Source organism: Cinclus cinclus, chromosome 22 (assembly GCF_963662255.1).
Source record: "Cinclus cinclus chromosome 22, bCinCin1.1, whole genome shotgun sequence".
NCBI classification, from domain to species: domain Eukaryota; kingdom Metazoa; phylum Chordata; class Aves; order Passeriformes; family Cinclidae; genus Cinclus; species Cinclus cinclus.
Window position 1 is genome coordinate 3,807,464 of NC_085067.1, and position 17,187 is coordinate 3,824,650.

At 41.8% G+C, this 17,187-nt stretch overlaps 1 protein-coding gene across 3 annotated transcripts in view; it reads right to left on the reverse strand.

The window, feature by feature from the left end:
- Positions 1-4,428: 4,428 nt before the first annotated feature.
- Positions 4,429-17,187, reverse strand: part of GOSR1 (golgi SNAP receptor complex member 1) — a 28,938-nt gene continuing 16,179 nt past the window's right edge. For all 3 annotated transcript variants that reach the window (XM_062507025.1, XM_062507024.1, XM_062507026.1), the window contains 3 exons: positions 15,396-15,425; positions 9,725-9,807; positions 4,429-8,485 (listed from right to left, as the gene is read on the reverse strand). In XM_062507025.1, the coding sequence (XP_062363009.1) occupies positions 8,361-8,485; positions 9,725-9,807; positions 15,396-15,425 (238 nt within the window). In that variant the 3' untranslated portion in view covers positions 4,429-8,360. The remainder of the gene's footprint in view (positions 8,486-9,724; positions 9,808-15,395; positions 15,426-17,187) is intronic.

Consider the following 17,187-nt stretch of genomic DNA (forward strand, 5'->3'; position numbering starts at 1 on the left):
AAGGCTCCATCTTCCTATTTTCCTACCCAGATCCAGCCTCCCCTTTGCAGACAGGAGCTGTTCTGCAGCTCTGCACATTGCATCCAGTCCAAAGCTCTCACTGCTCCCCTGCAAACACAGTGGGAGTGACACAGCCACAGCTCCCACATAGACCCTGAGCCAGACCTGATTCCAGCTCAGCATGGAATCAGTGGGGCTGGAAAATCCCTCTGAGACCATCCAAGCCAGCACTGCCATGCTCACCACTAAACCACATCCCCAAGTGCCACATCCATGTGCCTTTGGATGCTGCCAGGGATGGGGATTCCACATGATCCCACGTGGTGGATGTTTCTATCACATCTCAAGAGTAATTTTTCAGTCAGACAAGACAGATAGACTTTGATAGACTTTGCACAAGATTGGGTTAGGTGGTGAGGATTTAGGATTTATGTGTTGGAGGAGAGCCTGGCGTGCCCAGGTAAGTGGGAATTGCACCAGCTGATCTGCTTTAAATGAGGACTTTTGCTTTATGGTGGTTATTGCTGGATCCTTCAGAAGGTGAAACATCTTAGAACACCTAAAATAGAGAAATGGGGATTTCTCCATGAGCTCAGCTACCTCGTTTACGGGATAAAAAAACCAACTGATGACTGCTGGCCCTCATTGTTTCCAGCTTAGCTGTGATGTGAGATGCTATTCTTGGTCAAGAGCTGCCAATGCTTCTGAAGCTTGTGAAGTTGTTTGCTTTAATAGCACACAGCGTGAAACAAAGCAAAGATTTCCCAGCAAAATGCCTCCTTCTGCTGAGCTCGCTGCACCTCGCTGCCTCCTGGAAATGTTTAATTACAGGCTGTGGATTCCAAAGCATTTTCTTCCAATTATTTGATCTCAGGTACAATTTCATAAACCCCGTGTTTTATCCTCCTTCCCAGCAAGGTTCAATGCAGATGGATCATTTCATCAACTCCAGATGGGCAGATAAATAACCCAGTCCCTCAAACCCTGTGCTGTCATTCCTCACTGGTCTGGAGCAGCCAGCCCAGGCCTGCAGCAAACAGCAGTGAAACAAAAGGAGCTTCTGTCTTTAAAGCAATGCTCCATTTCTACCTTGATGTTTGACTGCAAAACAGAGTGTGTATAAGCGGAATTCTCCTAAAAAATGAGTTAACAACTCTTTTTCCCCTGCCCAGAACTCCCAGACCACCAGCACTCACCTCCCAGGGGCACCACAACAGCAGAAGGAGCTCAACTGCTGAGTTAAGGAATTGCATTTCCTGAGGAAGAGTGGGAGAGGCTCATTCTCCTGGGATGTCGTTGTGGTTAGACCTGGGGATGCAGGATGGCCAACACTTGCCTGATTGCCATGGCAAAGCTGACTCCAGGAACTCAGGTTTTCCAAGACCAAACACAGACATGCACCTGAGTGAATGAACAGGATCCAAATACCAAAATCCCCAGGGCAGAATCCCTCCTTTGCCCTCCCAGAGTGGCACAACTCCATCTGAAGTCACCCTGAATTATTACAAGAACTGATCATCCCACAATGTTTGTTGGGTTTTATTTTAAAACAATTTCATCTAAGCCAGATTGTAGGCTTGGAAATTATTTACATTTCCTGAAATGTTTGGAAACACAGGAAGAGCTGGCCAGCAGATCCTGCAGTAAGGAACTCACAACCTGGAGGTACAGTTGCTCCCCAGTACAAAGACCTTTTTATGCAGAGAGGGCAGACACGCAGCAGGAATGGTCCCTGCTGGAGCCCGAGCCCCCTCCTGCCTCTTTCCAAACTTATTTCTTTACATAAGCACTACATGCTTTTATAGTCACAAACCTCCCCACCTCAGTAATATTTTGAAGTAAATTTAGCACTGGTGATACATGCCTGACCTAGAGGGAGCTGCATTTATAGCACAGCAGGGAAATATCCACATATCCCCCTCCTGCACTTGGGTGTTGTCCCACATCAAGGCTGACCAAGCCCCAGGATCATTCCAGCCTCCCCTGACACTGAAAGTGGGGGACACTCAAAGGATCCCACCAGGTTCCCTCCAATCTCCAGTGGGGAGAAGGTCCCTTGCATGGCCCAGTTGCTTTTTAATGTAATAAACTGTGGTTTGTGTGTTAAAGCTGGACCTGCCAGGGCCACCTGATCAGCGTTTTCCCAGCTACTCAAGATTTCTTTTTACACCTGCAACATTCCTGAGCATCCTGCAGGGTCTTTAGGAAAGGCTCTCTTTAAAAATCTGACGTTTCAGCAGCATTTCACCCTGGAAGAAGCCAGCTCAGCACAGGTCTGGAGCCAGAGGGCTCTGTAGCAGATGACATAGCCAGGCACAGGTACCACAAACATCTTGGGGAAGTTTCCACTGTACAGCTGGCAGCTCAATGGGGCTTTGCAACCTGCAGAGAGGAGCTTCTATTTTCAGTGCAGCTTTAGAAAGACAAAAGATGAAGAATATTGTCCCCACTTCCAAGAACTCTGCATCATACGGATGGGTATGGGCAAGGGAGATAAGAAAAGAAACAAAAAAATCGGAACCTTCCCTGTTTACAGCATTTGTGGGAGAGCCCCACGCTGTGCTTGTGCACCCCAATGGTTATCAGTGAATTTCCTTCAGGTTTGGCTTTGATTGATAAGCTTCAATCACCCTGGACAACCCTTCTGGACTTCAAAGGATGGATTTTTTAAGAAAGAAATTAAAATTATGAAACTAAAAATAAATCCATCTGTATGAAATGTCTACGTGAAGCCAAAGACTCAGGAAGGAAGGGAGGAGAATTGGATGGGCAGTGCAGCGAGCAGACAAAAGCAATACAAGATATCAGATCTGAACAGCCACGATGGCAGGAGACCTCTCAAAAATCACACCGCTGGCTGGCAGAGGGTCCACAGGGTGCCAAAATCAAGATAACCAGAAAACAACCCACAATGGGAGAATGGCAAATGCTGCTTTAGGGGTGCAGAGGCTCTGATTTACAGCCAGGCTCCTCCTGCCTCACTCGCAGCGCTCTGGAATCTGGGTTAGCAAAGCCTCAGGGTCCCATTAGGAACAAAGAACACGGGAAGGGCTGCGACAGGCGAGGATGGAGCAAGGCGAGAGCTGCAGCACACGCTCCAGCGGCTTGGGAAGAAGGGGAGGATGAAGGCGACAGCAGGCTCCGAGTGCTTAATGAGCACAGCCCAGCTGCCAAGGCACCGGCGCTGGCAGCACAGCTTTTCTACCTGGAGATGATGGATAAAAGGCTGGCATCCACGAAGCGGGAATATCGACTGTAAACATCGAGGTTTTCTATTAAAACGCTCCAAAATCAACTTCTCGGCGCTGTACACCGGCCACGTTGGGTGGCAGGGAAGAAAACAAAGGCACTCCGGTGTCTCTGGGTGAATTTCTAATGGAGTGCTCGGCTCCCTTTCGGCAGGAAATCTGCTCGTGGAATGGCACCGGGTCTGGGGGAGCAGAGCACGGCTCATCCATAATGCAGGAACACCCACTGCGCCCAGCCCGTCAGGAAGGACAGCACTTCTCCATATGAACTACACTACTCTGGGAGGCGGATGGTTAAAAATATATATCCTATGTCTGTGCCACTATAAATTATTGACTGTACAGGGAGCTGGAAAAAAGGATTCAGTGTCATTAATAATTTATTTTCTAATCCAAACGAAGATGGAATTTTATGCACCACTTATTACCAGCGCCACAACTGGAAAAACTCACTGCACTTCCCACTGTCTGAAACCAGGACTACCTTTCCATTTTCAAAAGGTTTTTTTTTGAAGTTTCTCCTTTAGCTTAAGACATACAATCAAAGCCTTCCCTTGGGAGAGCATCTGGTCACTCCTGAATATTTAGTAGGCATTAGGGATACAGAGATGTATCTCTGCTTTAAAGCAGCATTTACAGGCACAGCACGACAGCTTTGCAAGGAGAAATCCCTCTCTTCACTCCCAGCCTCATGCACAGACAGGTATCACAACATCAGGCAGCTCTGCTGCTCTGAGAATACAAATTGGAGTGGCATTGAAAGATTTAGCATTGACTGCAAAAGCACCAGGCACAGGTGAATCCTTCAGGCATGAAGTTGCCTGTCTGGAACACCTAAGGGAGGTGGAGCAGACCACAGTGGTGCTGAAAAACCACAGGGTAACAGATCCCTGTCTGTCCTGAAGAAATTCACAGAGAGAGATCTTCCTTTTTAACCCTTACCTCTAAAGGAAACCATCCCTGTTCCACTTGGTAAAGAACAGCAGGGAAAACCACCACGAGTGCAATCAGCCCCCTCCCAGGTGGGAGACGAGGCCAGGACTGCACGTGCAGGCAGGAGGAACACATCCCCTCAAACCATTTTGGGTCAGGAAATGTTCCATCATGTCTGGTATCTGACATAAAACCTGAGAACACACTGATTGCTATGTCCAGGGACAATTCCAAAGGGGTGAGATGAATCCTCTCTGCATCTTCCCTGAAGTTTAGGTAGGCAAAGATTGTCAAGAGGAGAAAGAACCAAGCATCTTGCTTAGAATTCTAATTTATTATTAAATTACATATCAAAGCATTTTTTCTTTTTTTTTTTTTAATACATACAGAGAATGCACAATAGGTGAGAACAAAAATAATTACAATTACAATAGAAGTTTCAAGAACGTGTATGAAAAGAAAAAAATCAGAAAAGTGCAATCAGAAACTCATTTACAAGGTCTGGGATGTTTTGTGAGAAAAGGCTTTGTTTTGGGTATAGAGTGTTTATTTAACTGCTTTCCTCACTCAGTATCACACAGACCAACAGCTGCTTCTGTACTCAGAACTAAAACATCACCACTGGTTCAAATGTGCAGTGACAGGAGAGGTGCAGGGCACAGAGGGGGACTTGCAGATGTGACCTGGAACATGGCTCAGTGTGTTTCTCCCTGCAGCCTCCTGTCCTGCACAACCCAATTCTGTTGTAAGGAGTTTCAGAACCATTGCCTCCTTCAGCACTGACAGCTGTTACCCTCTCCTTCCTGTCTCAAATGAAAGCTCTGGGACAAAACCAGTAAAAAATAGGAAAAGGTTATGCCTCAAGTGATCTTGGGAAATAAGTTGCTACATTTAGAGAGTTAAAACTCTCATTCAGTTGTGACTAAATGAGCTGCATCATCAGAAGTGGTGCAGCAGGTCTGGGAAAGCAGCACCTCAGGGGACACAGCTCTGGAGGACAAGCAGTGAAAAATTCACCTGACACTTCCACATCACCTAAGAATCTACTTCTCTTTCATTTTCAACATCCAGCAAGGAACGGACTCTTCTCACATTAATCTGAAGACAAGGCAATGAAAGGACTTCTGAACTACAAATGAAAATTCTAGTAATTCACTGAGTAATCACTCAGTGTCATGAATCCAGCAGGAATTTAGACCTCACTTTGATATGCAAAACTCCTGAAATCAATACTGGTTAAGAAAAAGAATGTTACCCAGGAAGGTCAAAGCCCTGGCATTGCCCTGGGGAGAAGCTACAGCTGTGCACAGTTCTGGGTGTTGCCCAAATTCCATTGCTCTGCTGCAGCAACCAGAGACTGAAGATCAAATAAACAGGTAAAAAATAGTCTAAAGAACAGGGATAAAAATATTCCCACCAGTGTGAAGTGTGGCATCAACATTACCAATATGATCCTTTGTGTTCCAGTGCCTGGCCAGGTTTGAAGAAGCTGCTTATCTGGCAGGAAGAATGAAGCAGAAATTGAAAATTGTCTGTGTGTGTAAAACACACCCTGTAGAAATACCATGGATTTTCCCCCTTTATTTCAGTGCTCAGCAATGATTTTCTTAGCACACTTCTGCTGGGTTGAGTTAGGAAACTGCCACACTGGCAGGAATTTCAGGAATGAGAATTCTTTAACCACATCTTTTTTTCCTCAGTGCAGGAGGAACCACACAGAATGAAAAACTCCAGGAACCCGTTTAGCAACAGGAGACACACAAACCTGTATTTTGGGATTTGAGGCAGAATGCTACAATCCACTGTGTTCATTTTCCAGTCCATTGTACTGACCACAGGTCCAGGCTGTTAAGAGATGAATTATGAGGCTGATTCTCCTGAATTTGGAAGCCTTTCCCTGGGCCAGATGCAAACACACTCCTCCAGGAAGCACAGCACAACACCCGCTCACTCTGCCAGATGATGATGAAGGGAAAACTCCAAAGATAATTAAGTGTATTTTTCAAAACAAAACTGACTCAAAACCAGCACGAACAAAAACCATGGAGGGGCTGCCAACACTGAAACCATTTCCAGTAAAGCTTTATCTGAGATAATTCAGCATATTTCCATTATTTTGTACTAAAATATATCAGTTCCTCCATAACATTTTCATAACATGAAAAATCAATTATGTTTACATATTTATTATAATCTACATATTTTCCATAGCAGCTTTTTCACAATAAGATTAAATATATGCACCAAATAATCAGTTAAGTCCAATAAAAAGACTTGTTATAAGATTAAATAAATGAATTTATTTACGGTACTGCAGATTTATATTGTCAACTATAGAGCATCCAAATCCTACAAATCCTAAACAGATGCACAAGTGCTGATCAGGGTCCCTTAGGGTGGAGGAGGAATCAAAGAAAAGGCAACAGGGAGAAGAAGTTTGATCTCCCAACACAGAGATGCATTAATAACCCTCCTTTATCCATCAAGCTTTTTCATAAACCCCCTTAATAAACACTTCATCTCCAAATGGGAATGTTCCCACATCAACCAAATAATCACCCTTTATTTCCAATACAAGCCTCACAGTTTTACAAGTATTAATTCCAAATGCTTCCAAATCCCAATGGCAGGATGGCTGATTAGTAGCCCTTGTTGACTTTTTAGCACAGGGTTATTAGATCTGTAAAGAAGCCTTTAAATGCAAACATTTTGTGTGTAACAGTGTAGGTTTGCACACTACACAAGTTCTCTATTCCCTCCAACTTACAGACACTACAAAGTGAAGTAAAAAATTGTGTCTGTCCTGCTGGATTCTCTTCCAGAGGAGAACCTGGTGACTGTATGACATTTGTGGGTGATGGAATACATGGAATCTGTTAGGAGCACTGTAAGTGGATTGTGAAAAGAGTTAATCAAGTTCTTAGAAAGGTATTTCAGTGCTAAGGCTTGAATTTATTGGGTTATGATATGACAGATGGAAAAGTGCTGCTGAAAGAGCAGAAAAATCTGTAATCTGGGAAGCTGCAGTATCAAAGCCACTGCAGATGTCAGCTTTGTTTACAGACAAACAACAGGGTTCTTTTTGCCTGTGCAGACCAAAAAAAGTGCTTTTCCACCCCAGATAATGGTAAATAACACTTGTTTCACTATTCATAAATTCAGCTCTTTGCTAGGAGGAGTTATGTCCAAAATCTTTGCTCACACACACCTTTGCCTCAGTTATAATCATCAACATTTTCATTTCCAAACAACAGTTTAGATCATATCCTTCTTACTGCACTGTCAGAATAACTTCACCTAAATTACAGTATAGGCTTTGTAAACTGCTTCTCGTGTCGTTATAAAGATCTTTATGATGCCAGCCAAAATCAAAGCATTTGCACCCAAAAGATGCCTTTGGGTGAACTCATGTTTGGTCACTTTTCAGATGACTGAACTCTTGAGTAAACAGCTGCTGGGACACTGTGCTCCCTTTTTACACAGGGGGACTCTGTCAGTCCCTTTAAAGCCACAAGAAATCTTATGATCTCCCTCAGAGGGTACTTTATTCATATTCTGTGTAAAAAGTGAACAGAAACCCCCTTTTTTTCTTGTTAACTTCGAGGAATTTGTGTGAAGCACAGTTTTCACAGCACATATTATGCAGAAATAACTAGAACCTCAACCAGGAGTTAAAAAGAATTACAGAACATGTATTTAGTAGTAAAGCAACCTGAAGGCTTAAAGCTGCAATATTCATCTCTCAGGGTGAAATTCAGTACTGGGCTGGGATTAGAGGGAAAAGCCTTCCTGCTGAGCTTCCACCCAAGGCAAACTGAATCCTTTTCCACTCCCCAACCAGCACCAACCTCCCCAGCACTGCTGAGCACTGGAACTGTTCCCTCAGTTCTGGTTAAGCATCCCACGGGCACTTACCTTGCAATGAGAAAGGGAATTAAAGACGAACAAATCCCACCAAATTTAACCCAAAGGAAGGTGAACAGCAAGGGAGGAAAAACACTGTGGCTTCAGCCCAAGCCCCGTGTCACAGTCTACCATCAGAAGCTCCAGACATCATGCTGACAGCCCCAGCCACGAGCAGGCTGTGGAAGTCTGATGCTTCCCCCACTCACTTTTCCTTGGCTGGAGGGAGGGAAGGTGGTGATGAGTTTTAGCAGAGTCCAGGGGGGGACACATCCATCAATGGAAAGCGTACAAGAGCAGCAGGATGGTGCAGACGCCGATCACGCCGCCCAGGATGAGGGAATCCCGCCGCTTCCGCAGGTTGATCCTTTGGATCAGGCTGTTCACTGCTGGAAAACGGTCTTGGAGGGGTCTGAGTCAAGGTCCTAGCAGCAAACAGGAATTCACCAACAAGCCCCAAAGCCTGGATGGGGAAATGGCAACACTGCAGCTACTCCCAAGCTGGAGGAAGCAGGAGCAGTAAACCCTGATGGACAGGGAGCAGGATTACAACTGCACTTCACTGACTGCAGACCAGCAGAGAAAAGGGAACAGCCCAGAGCTCACATGTACACAGAATTCACCACCTGATCACCTCAATTACCAGCATTTTAATTTCCAGTATATGAGGCTTAGTTACTTTTACTAATTGTGCTTAAACGAGAACGAAAAAATGGGGCGGTTACATAAAAACCTGTGGAATTTCTGCCATGGGATTCTGCTACTGGTGAAGAGAACAACCAAAAGCATTTGACTGAGAAAATCCTGCACACTGCATGACCCACACACTGTGCAACCTCTGTAAAACCACAGGGGTGTAAATCTATCTCTTAATGTACAAAATACAACTGCCAACAAGACAATCAGCTTCAGAGCTTCATGTCTTTGGAATCGAGAATCTTTTTAAGGCCAAAGCTTACTGAAATTTTATTGAAATGTTCTTGCCAATTGCTAAGAACTGTAATGAAATTTCTGGGTTACCAAAATGTATCTTTCCAGGATGTCATATGTCTGATCAAACAGTGCTGATGTTGTCCATTGAGAGAAGGGAAGGAATGAATGGGAAAACCACACAACATGGCACAATTTTTAGCCCTGAGATAGAATGTGCACAGAAACCAACCACCCAAAATCTTAATTAACATCTACAAGAGTATGACAGACAAGAGGATACTCAGGCCCTGACTACTCTTAGCTGTAAACCACAGCAAGCAGTGATGAAAAAAAATCACAATATCTTTTTTGAAGAGATGATCAATGATCAAAATGATCAAATAAGCTTCAGCTTTTTTGAAAGCAAAAAGCAGGACCTGAAATGAAACTATACTTCTACAAAAACATACAGCAGGGAAATCCATGAAATGATGTTGCAGATCTCCACCTGAAAATTAAATTCTGTTAATTTCTATGCACTGCCCAAATCTGACCAAATCCAACTTATTCACCACATTTACCATCAAGATGCTTCAGTCAGGTTATCAGGTGAGACTGATAAAAACTTGGCCTATTTGTCACTGCTGATCCCCCAAATGGCAGAGTGAAAAATTGTACCATAACTCTTCTTAGGCACAGGCAGCACCAATTTTTGGGAAAAAGGATACTTGCCAAGGTATTCATCTTGCTTTGTATTGACTTCAACATCCCTCTCTGGGAAGTCATATTTTCTTTTGTTGCCATGGCAATGCTGGGGAAAGAAAGAGAATCAAGTTGTTGGTGCTAAGAATAATCCAGAGCTCACACAAGAGGAGAACAAGCAGCAACACTTCTTCAGAAGACAATGAATGGGGTAAAGCAACATGAATGAAACCACAATTTTTCCATTAATCTCTATCTTTTACAGTTAAATAAGTTCAGTTTTATAGAAACTGTTAACAGTGTGAAACACAGATTTCTTCAAATAGGCAGGGTTTGACTTTTCTCCTCCAGCCCCAATGGAAACTGGTATTACCTTATAAGCAACATAAGAAATATGCTCTCGTGGTTTAAGCTTTAAATTTAGAAGTTTGTTTCATCCCAAATGATGCTTCCATCACAGCACAGAAAAAAATCCATTTCTGAGATCTGGTCCTAATTAAGAATATCCCCCATGGTATATAAGTTTTCATTGTCTTTGTTTCTTTACCAATACAGGCAAACACAAAACAGAATTTCCCATTTCAAATTTAATACTTTTTGGAGGTCAGCAAAAAAAGCAGCTCTGCTCTTAAAAACAAGATATTAAATGAAGATTATAAAGAATTACTCATTTGACAAAGTTTGGGCTCTGAAGACACTGCCTGAGAAAGAAAAATATGGCAAATACTGCTCTCCTTGCTGGCATGTGTTTCAAAAACACATAAAGCAGGACATAAATACAACAAGGCTGCATAATAACTCAGAAAAAGTCACCTCTGCTGCTGTTGACTTCATCTACAGGAATAAAAATGATTAAAAGAAGTTCTTGGATGAGTTTGTGAGCCTTAAATATGGAGGGAAAATGTTCTGGAGGAGTAAAAGTTAAGTGGAATAACACAAGAGATAAATATAACAAAAGGAAACTAAAGCTGTCATTTCAGAGGTAGGAAAATGTGAAATGCTGCTTTTACCTAATAAAAACATACAAATTTTCAATGAAGGTATTTTAGTCCTCTAAAGTAAAAAACAACAAACTCACAAAACCACTAAAAATTTGCTGTTAAGATGAGCACTCAAGGAATTTTGAATTATTAAGAATCAAGTTAGAAAAAAAACCTATTTCCTATCTGCACACAAGAAAGGAATCTGTAGGTCACTGAACAAATTATCTCCCACCCCCACACTGACTTGATATTTGTCCAGATGAGTTTTTAATACAGTGTCTCTCAAAGCACTTCTGAATTAAGTCCCATATTTTTGTAAGATGCATCCAATGACTCATTAAAACAACCATTCATTTACAGAAGTGAAAACACAAGATGACTGCCAGTATATAAAGTGCTCCTGAGCTACCTCCAAAATGCCTTTAGAAATAATTATTCACAGAACACAAGGTTTCTGCTTTAACATCTGGGGAGTGAAACTGTCCATTTCATATAAAAAGCAGGATGTAAGGGGTAAAGATATGGAAACCAATTTAACTTTTTTTTATCCAGGATTTTCAAGGATTTAGCTCAAAGGGCTGGGTTTTACTGGAGAGCTCTGAAGGAAAAAAAAAAAGCCAGGGTAATTACCATTTTTAATATGATATGGTCTGGTAATGAAATGTAATTGTGATATTCATGAACAAGAGTTTAACTGGATTCCAGCTACTATTAACAAATCAAAATTCAAGCAAAAAGCAATGTTGTTCATGAATAATGTGATTATTCAAACCTTGAGCTGGTTTATCTAAGCCTTTAGATCTGTAAAGGAGATTATTAAATTTAAGAAGCAGCAGAAAACAGAGCTCCTGGGGACCAGTCCAGAGATTGGTTTTGTATCTTGAGCACTGCAGCTTCCTCATATCCTCCATCAGACAATTTTGGTTTCATTCCCATCCCTGACATATGTTCATTGACTTGCTGCTGCCATTGCCTCACTGACAAATGCATATTTTAAAAAATTAATCACATTCTTCCCATTCACAATACTGGCCCCATTTAGTCACTCCCCAGATCACCACGACCTGGTTCTGACGTTCTGGGACTCGCGCGCGACGTTTACGATAAAAAGATGAAACATTTCTTACTGGAATGGAGATGACCCCAATTTAACATTTCACTTGGAAACCAGCAGGAACTATTCTCAGTGCTGCACTGGCTGGAACTACCAGAGCTGGGTGTAAACCAAGTTTCTAAAACCAGATGGTATCTGGCCTGCTCTCTATATTTGATATTAAAGCCCTGCTCAAGTACAACGCTCAGCATTGCTGCACTCCTGAAGAAATCTCTCCCAGCTAAGCCCAAGGTCACAGCCATAAAACACCCACCTATCTCTTCCCCAGAGCAGCAGGAGTATCTCAAATTCCTGTGCTTGCAGCCATATTTCCCTCAAAATTCCTGCCACATTCCAAGTTTGCCCTTGATTGTTCAGCAGTGCTGTGGGTATGTGAGTGCCCAAATTTCCCTCCAAAGGAAAGCCAACTGATATTTGTACTTAGTTTGCTGTTTTCACTGGTATAAAAACCCCAGGGTAGAAAACACCTCCAGGCATTATCCCAGATGGACAATCTAACACGCAGAGATACACTTTTAATGGTGCCTGATGTGGAAGCAGAGTTTTGACTTAAATAAGTGTTTAATCTGCTGTTATTTGATCCCACGCTGCAGCCACATCCATCCAGTGTCACTGAGGGAAATGGACCAAAAAATCAACTCCTGGTTGCACCCATTGAGACACATCAGTCAAATCTACATTGCTGGAGAACTAAAACAAAACTCTAAAGAAAGAAGTTGTGTTATTAAAAATCAAATAATTCACGTATTACTGGAACTTCTGCTTCATTTTGCATGCCATGAATCACACTTGCTCATTGAAATTCATGACAGGGTCTATGATTAGGGAATGGACTCTGTGACTGTGCATAGAAATGAAAGCTCTAGGTTTAAATTGGTAAAAATTGTGATTGCATCACTTATTCTTTGTCTGGAGATACATTTCTATATTTGCATCTCTAAATATACACATATGTGCGTGTACCAATGCATACCTACGTGCACAACCTGGCAAATTCCTTTAAAGAGCATTGTTTCTTTTGATGAAGCCTAAGATGAAAACAGAAGAAATATTTCCCCAGGAATGCAAGTGATTTTGCCTAGACACTTTGGCAAGGTGGTTGTGAAAAGAGAGAATTCTCAAAACTTTTAGCTCATGCCTTTCCATTGTGAAAATTCAACACTCAATGCAGCTGAGTTTTTCCCTTTTATTAAACCCTAATTATTACCTAAAGAGGTAGTCCAAATACATAAGGAGACAATTTTTAAAAACTGAAATCTATGGCTTTGGTCCGGCTTCAGTCCAATTTGTTAATAAACAAATGCTGATAAATCAGGCCTCAGAAACAGAATTACTATAAAATCCTAAGAACTTGTCACACTGTACAGACAAAATGATAAAAAATACTCCAACTGAGCCAACATAAAAACACAAGTTGTTAGAAAACAAGAAATAAATGGTCTGCTATTTTGGAGAAGTGATAATGTTTGAAAATGAAAACCTGAGAATACCAAACATATTAAGCAAAATCTCTGCTTATATTTAAATCTGGCCAAGAGAAGTGAACACTGTTCCAAAAGAACTGCAGTACAAAGTATCACATCCCACTCGCTTCTGGAGAGAAATATGCTGCAGTAAGAACCCATAGCACATAATTCATTTAAAAATTGATTAAAAGTTCAGTAATAACGACACATCTGGAGTGACAGCCCTGCTCAGTGCTTCAGTTACTGAATCATTTCAGCTCAGGTGCCCATTTATTCCCTGGCACGGATGTTTGCTCCAAGCAGGACCACACAGAGGAAGAGTCAGACTCCTCAGTTCTCTTCCTGACAGAAAACCAGAGCAAGGGCTCACAATTAGTGGCTGTAGATTGTCAACAACAGCCTCTCCATGCACAAAAATGTGCTTTCCAGTGTTTAGAATCAGTGCTTAGTAAGAAACCCTAAGGAAATAGAAGTGTGAAGGAAATAAAACGTGATTTCCTGACTTAATTAAAAAATGAGTAATGAACAGCAGCAGATGTAAACCTTGAAGACAGAATAGTAGCCAGAATGAGCTAATTACATCTCAAGGAATCTGTCCTCAAACAGCTTCTTCTGCACAATTCTCTCTTTTATTTGGGTTACCATAGATAAAACAATTGGTGAGTTGGGTAAACTTCCATCTGGTAAATTCACTTAGAAGGCAGCAGGATTTACCATCAATTACTGTTGCACCCAAACACTTGCCATTACTGGGGACCACAAGAAAAAAAGAGTTTAACAAAAAATTCACCCTGGTTTTAACAGAGGCAGAATTCAACTCAGATGTAAGTGGAATTACATTTCCTACTCCATGTAGTTACCAAACAAGATCTTTTTGTACCAAAAAAAACTGTAGAACATTTTTGGCAACAACTCAAGCAAGAATTTACTACAGATAACAAATGGTGCAAGGTTGAGAACTCTGAACTCCTCTGATGACATGGAACCAAGAAGCCAGGCCAATGTCATAATTACAAGTAATTACAAGTAATTTTGCAAGGATATTAAGAGTAATAAATCACCGTATGTTGCTTAATGCTCTGCTTATATGGACTGGCAGCAAAGAAGAAATTCACTAAACACTGAGCATTTTTGAGATGGAAAAGTCGAGTTACAAGCATGGCAATAAAGGAGAGGTTTTTAGTGAGGAAAGGACTAGAACTTAAAACAAACACAGCTGGGCTAAGTTGGAGAAACATTTCTGTGAGGCTGTGGTGAAACTGCACCCACATTTTCAGGTATTATTGCACTGATCACTTCTGCTTCATCTCTGCACGCTGATGTGGTTTAACACGTTCTTCCTCCATGTTAATTATCCTGAGCCCACTGTGTGTACTTAAGCCAGCCAGCCCTTAATGGACACAGCCTTGTTGCACCTCTAATTACTCTTCTTGGTCACTTATGTCAGTACATGCATTGTCTGAAAGCATATCTTACTTCCTTTCTTCCTTCTTTTTTTTTTTTGTTCTGTTTTAAAGCAATAATCTAAAATTTAAAACCATTAAATCGGGCATTATTATAGTTTGAGTTATTGGTCTGCAAAAGGTTGGCTTGGGAAGGGCACAGATAATAAAATTTATTTTGCTACAGCTCTAAAATGTCTAGATCAGTTAGAGAAGGTATCATTTAAGTATTCAAACAATGTAAGAACTCCAAAAGATAAATAAATGTACAAGAGCAATAACCTCCTCAAGCAGTTGTGGTAAAAGCCCTTACCTATTATCAACTGCACACTGGGTGCTGAATATTCTGAATATTTTGAAAGATTACAGGAATCAGGTTTTAGATTAGTGTGACTGTGAGAAGAAACACCTTGACTACTGGGATAGCCCTCAAAGCTCAGCCTGAAATTCACCTTTGAGCAGAAACCCAAATTTTCTAAGCTAGGGTGAATAAAATTTTTAAGCAATGTTCTTATGTCAATATTGAATAGAAAAAAAACAAACCAAACCCACCAGCAATTCATTGTAATACTGCCAAGGAGTTGGAAACAATACAGTTGTTCTATAAATAGAGTGACTGATATATTTAGACACAATTTAATGGAAATGCTGATCGCACGGAAAATAATGAAAATTTTCACATTCATTCCTACCTTATTGTTTCTTCTATCAGTCGATCTGAGCTGAAAGCCAAATAAAAAAAACAAAAAGAAACAAGTTAAAAAAAGTAACAGGCACTAAATACTACTTTAGATCACGAATGAACGACCCCCATCATCATCTTAATAAATTTGCCCTTAGAATGTTTTATTTCTGGATGTTGTCACATTTTGCCACTACATAGGTTTGGTTTTTATAGACTTTGGAGAAGATGCATTGGAGTATCCTCTGGAGCAGCACTTCCTAAGTGTAGCAAAAGCAGCAGCTCAGGAGAACACATAAAACACTGAGGAGACAAGAAAAGGGGAACTGGCACCATGATTTATGGAGCACTGTTTGGAAAGGAGTACTAGAGAAAAGAGCAGCTAATTTTATTCCTGTTTAATCCTGCCCACTCCTTCAAAAAAATTCCATTAATGATTAAGAAGCTGAGACTTGGGTCCATGTCAGAACCCTGCTCAGGATTAGCTCCCCAAGCACTGGATGATGCTGGCAAATTCCCTTTTGGGCAGCACCAGCTGGGTGAGAAGGGAACTGATGGGAACACAGCACAAGTGTCACAGAGAGCCCTGACTGAGTGACACATGGCCCTGCCCTGCCTGCCACACATCGATCCAGCTTTGTGCAGCATCCCTGGGAAAAGGGCAGCCTCAAGCACAGCACCAGGGAGGACATTTCATTTAAAAACTGGATACACACCATTAAGGGGAGTAACAAGATCCTCAAAGACTGCAGCTATTTCTCCTTTTCTCTACTCAATGTTCACACAGGGTTTTAATCACTGCTTTGCAGCCAGTTGTGAAATGCCAGAAAAACATCTCTTGTTACAGCAATCAATATCTCCAATGTAATCCTGACATGGAACAGGTGACTGCATCATTCCCACTTTCCACAGTGCAGAAACAATAATGCACCCCTACAACTGCTCCATTTATCCCACAGATTCATACAAATTCTTGGAGAAGAACTGCAAAGAAAAAAAAAAAATTGAGTTTGCAGGAGGAAATCAGTCTGACAGAAAAGTAGTTTTATGTTGAACTGGCTACTACTGGCATTCAGTATAAAATCAGAATTTATTGCTGCCAAACTCAAAGATGCCAACAGGGCATGGCCATCTCCATCCTCCACCCTCCTCATTCCAAGTGTTTTGTCAGCCTCCAGAGCAGCAGAGCTTTGCCTCTGACTCAGCCAGAGCTGCCTGATTTGGAACTTTTCTTCTTCCCACAGGAATTCTGGAGATCCCCCCACAGCTCCAGCTGGAGGTGCAGCAAAGGAGCTGGGTAGGAGCACACGGTGTGTGACCTGCTCGGGGAGGGGGACAGGCAAACAGAACTTTATTCCTCTGTGAAGAGGAGTGAAAACACAAAGGCTGCTATTTCAGGCTGTCCATGGCTTGAAATATAGACACAGAACAGAGCACTAAAAATATTTTGTTCAATTTTAAGCTGCCAGGGACTCAACTGGGGCAGCAGAGCTACGCTAAGATTCACATCGGTTGTGAACACGTTGGTTTAAACAAATAAAACCAGTTTTATTCACTGTGTGGTGTTTATTACACTGGCACAGAGAAGGGAAACGTCCTAGTGGTGTACACAGCAGTCTCACAGCACGTCCCCAGGCAGGCAGAACAGGAAAGCAATGCATTAAAGATTTCTGAGTCTCCAAGAGACATAATCCAGCTGAGAATGTGCCTTTTGCAGATAGTTTCTAACCAACAAGTGTGTTATGTGGGCAGGGCACAATAAGAATAAACTGCAAAACCATTAGAAAACAGTCTCAAAAGCA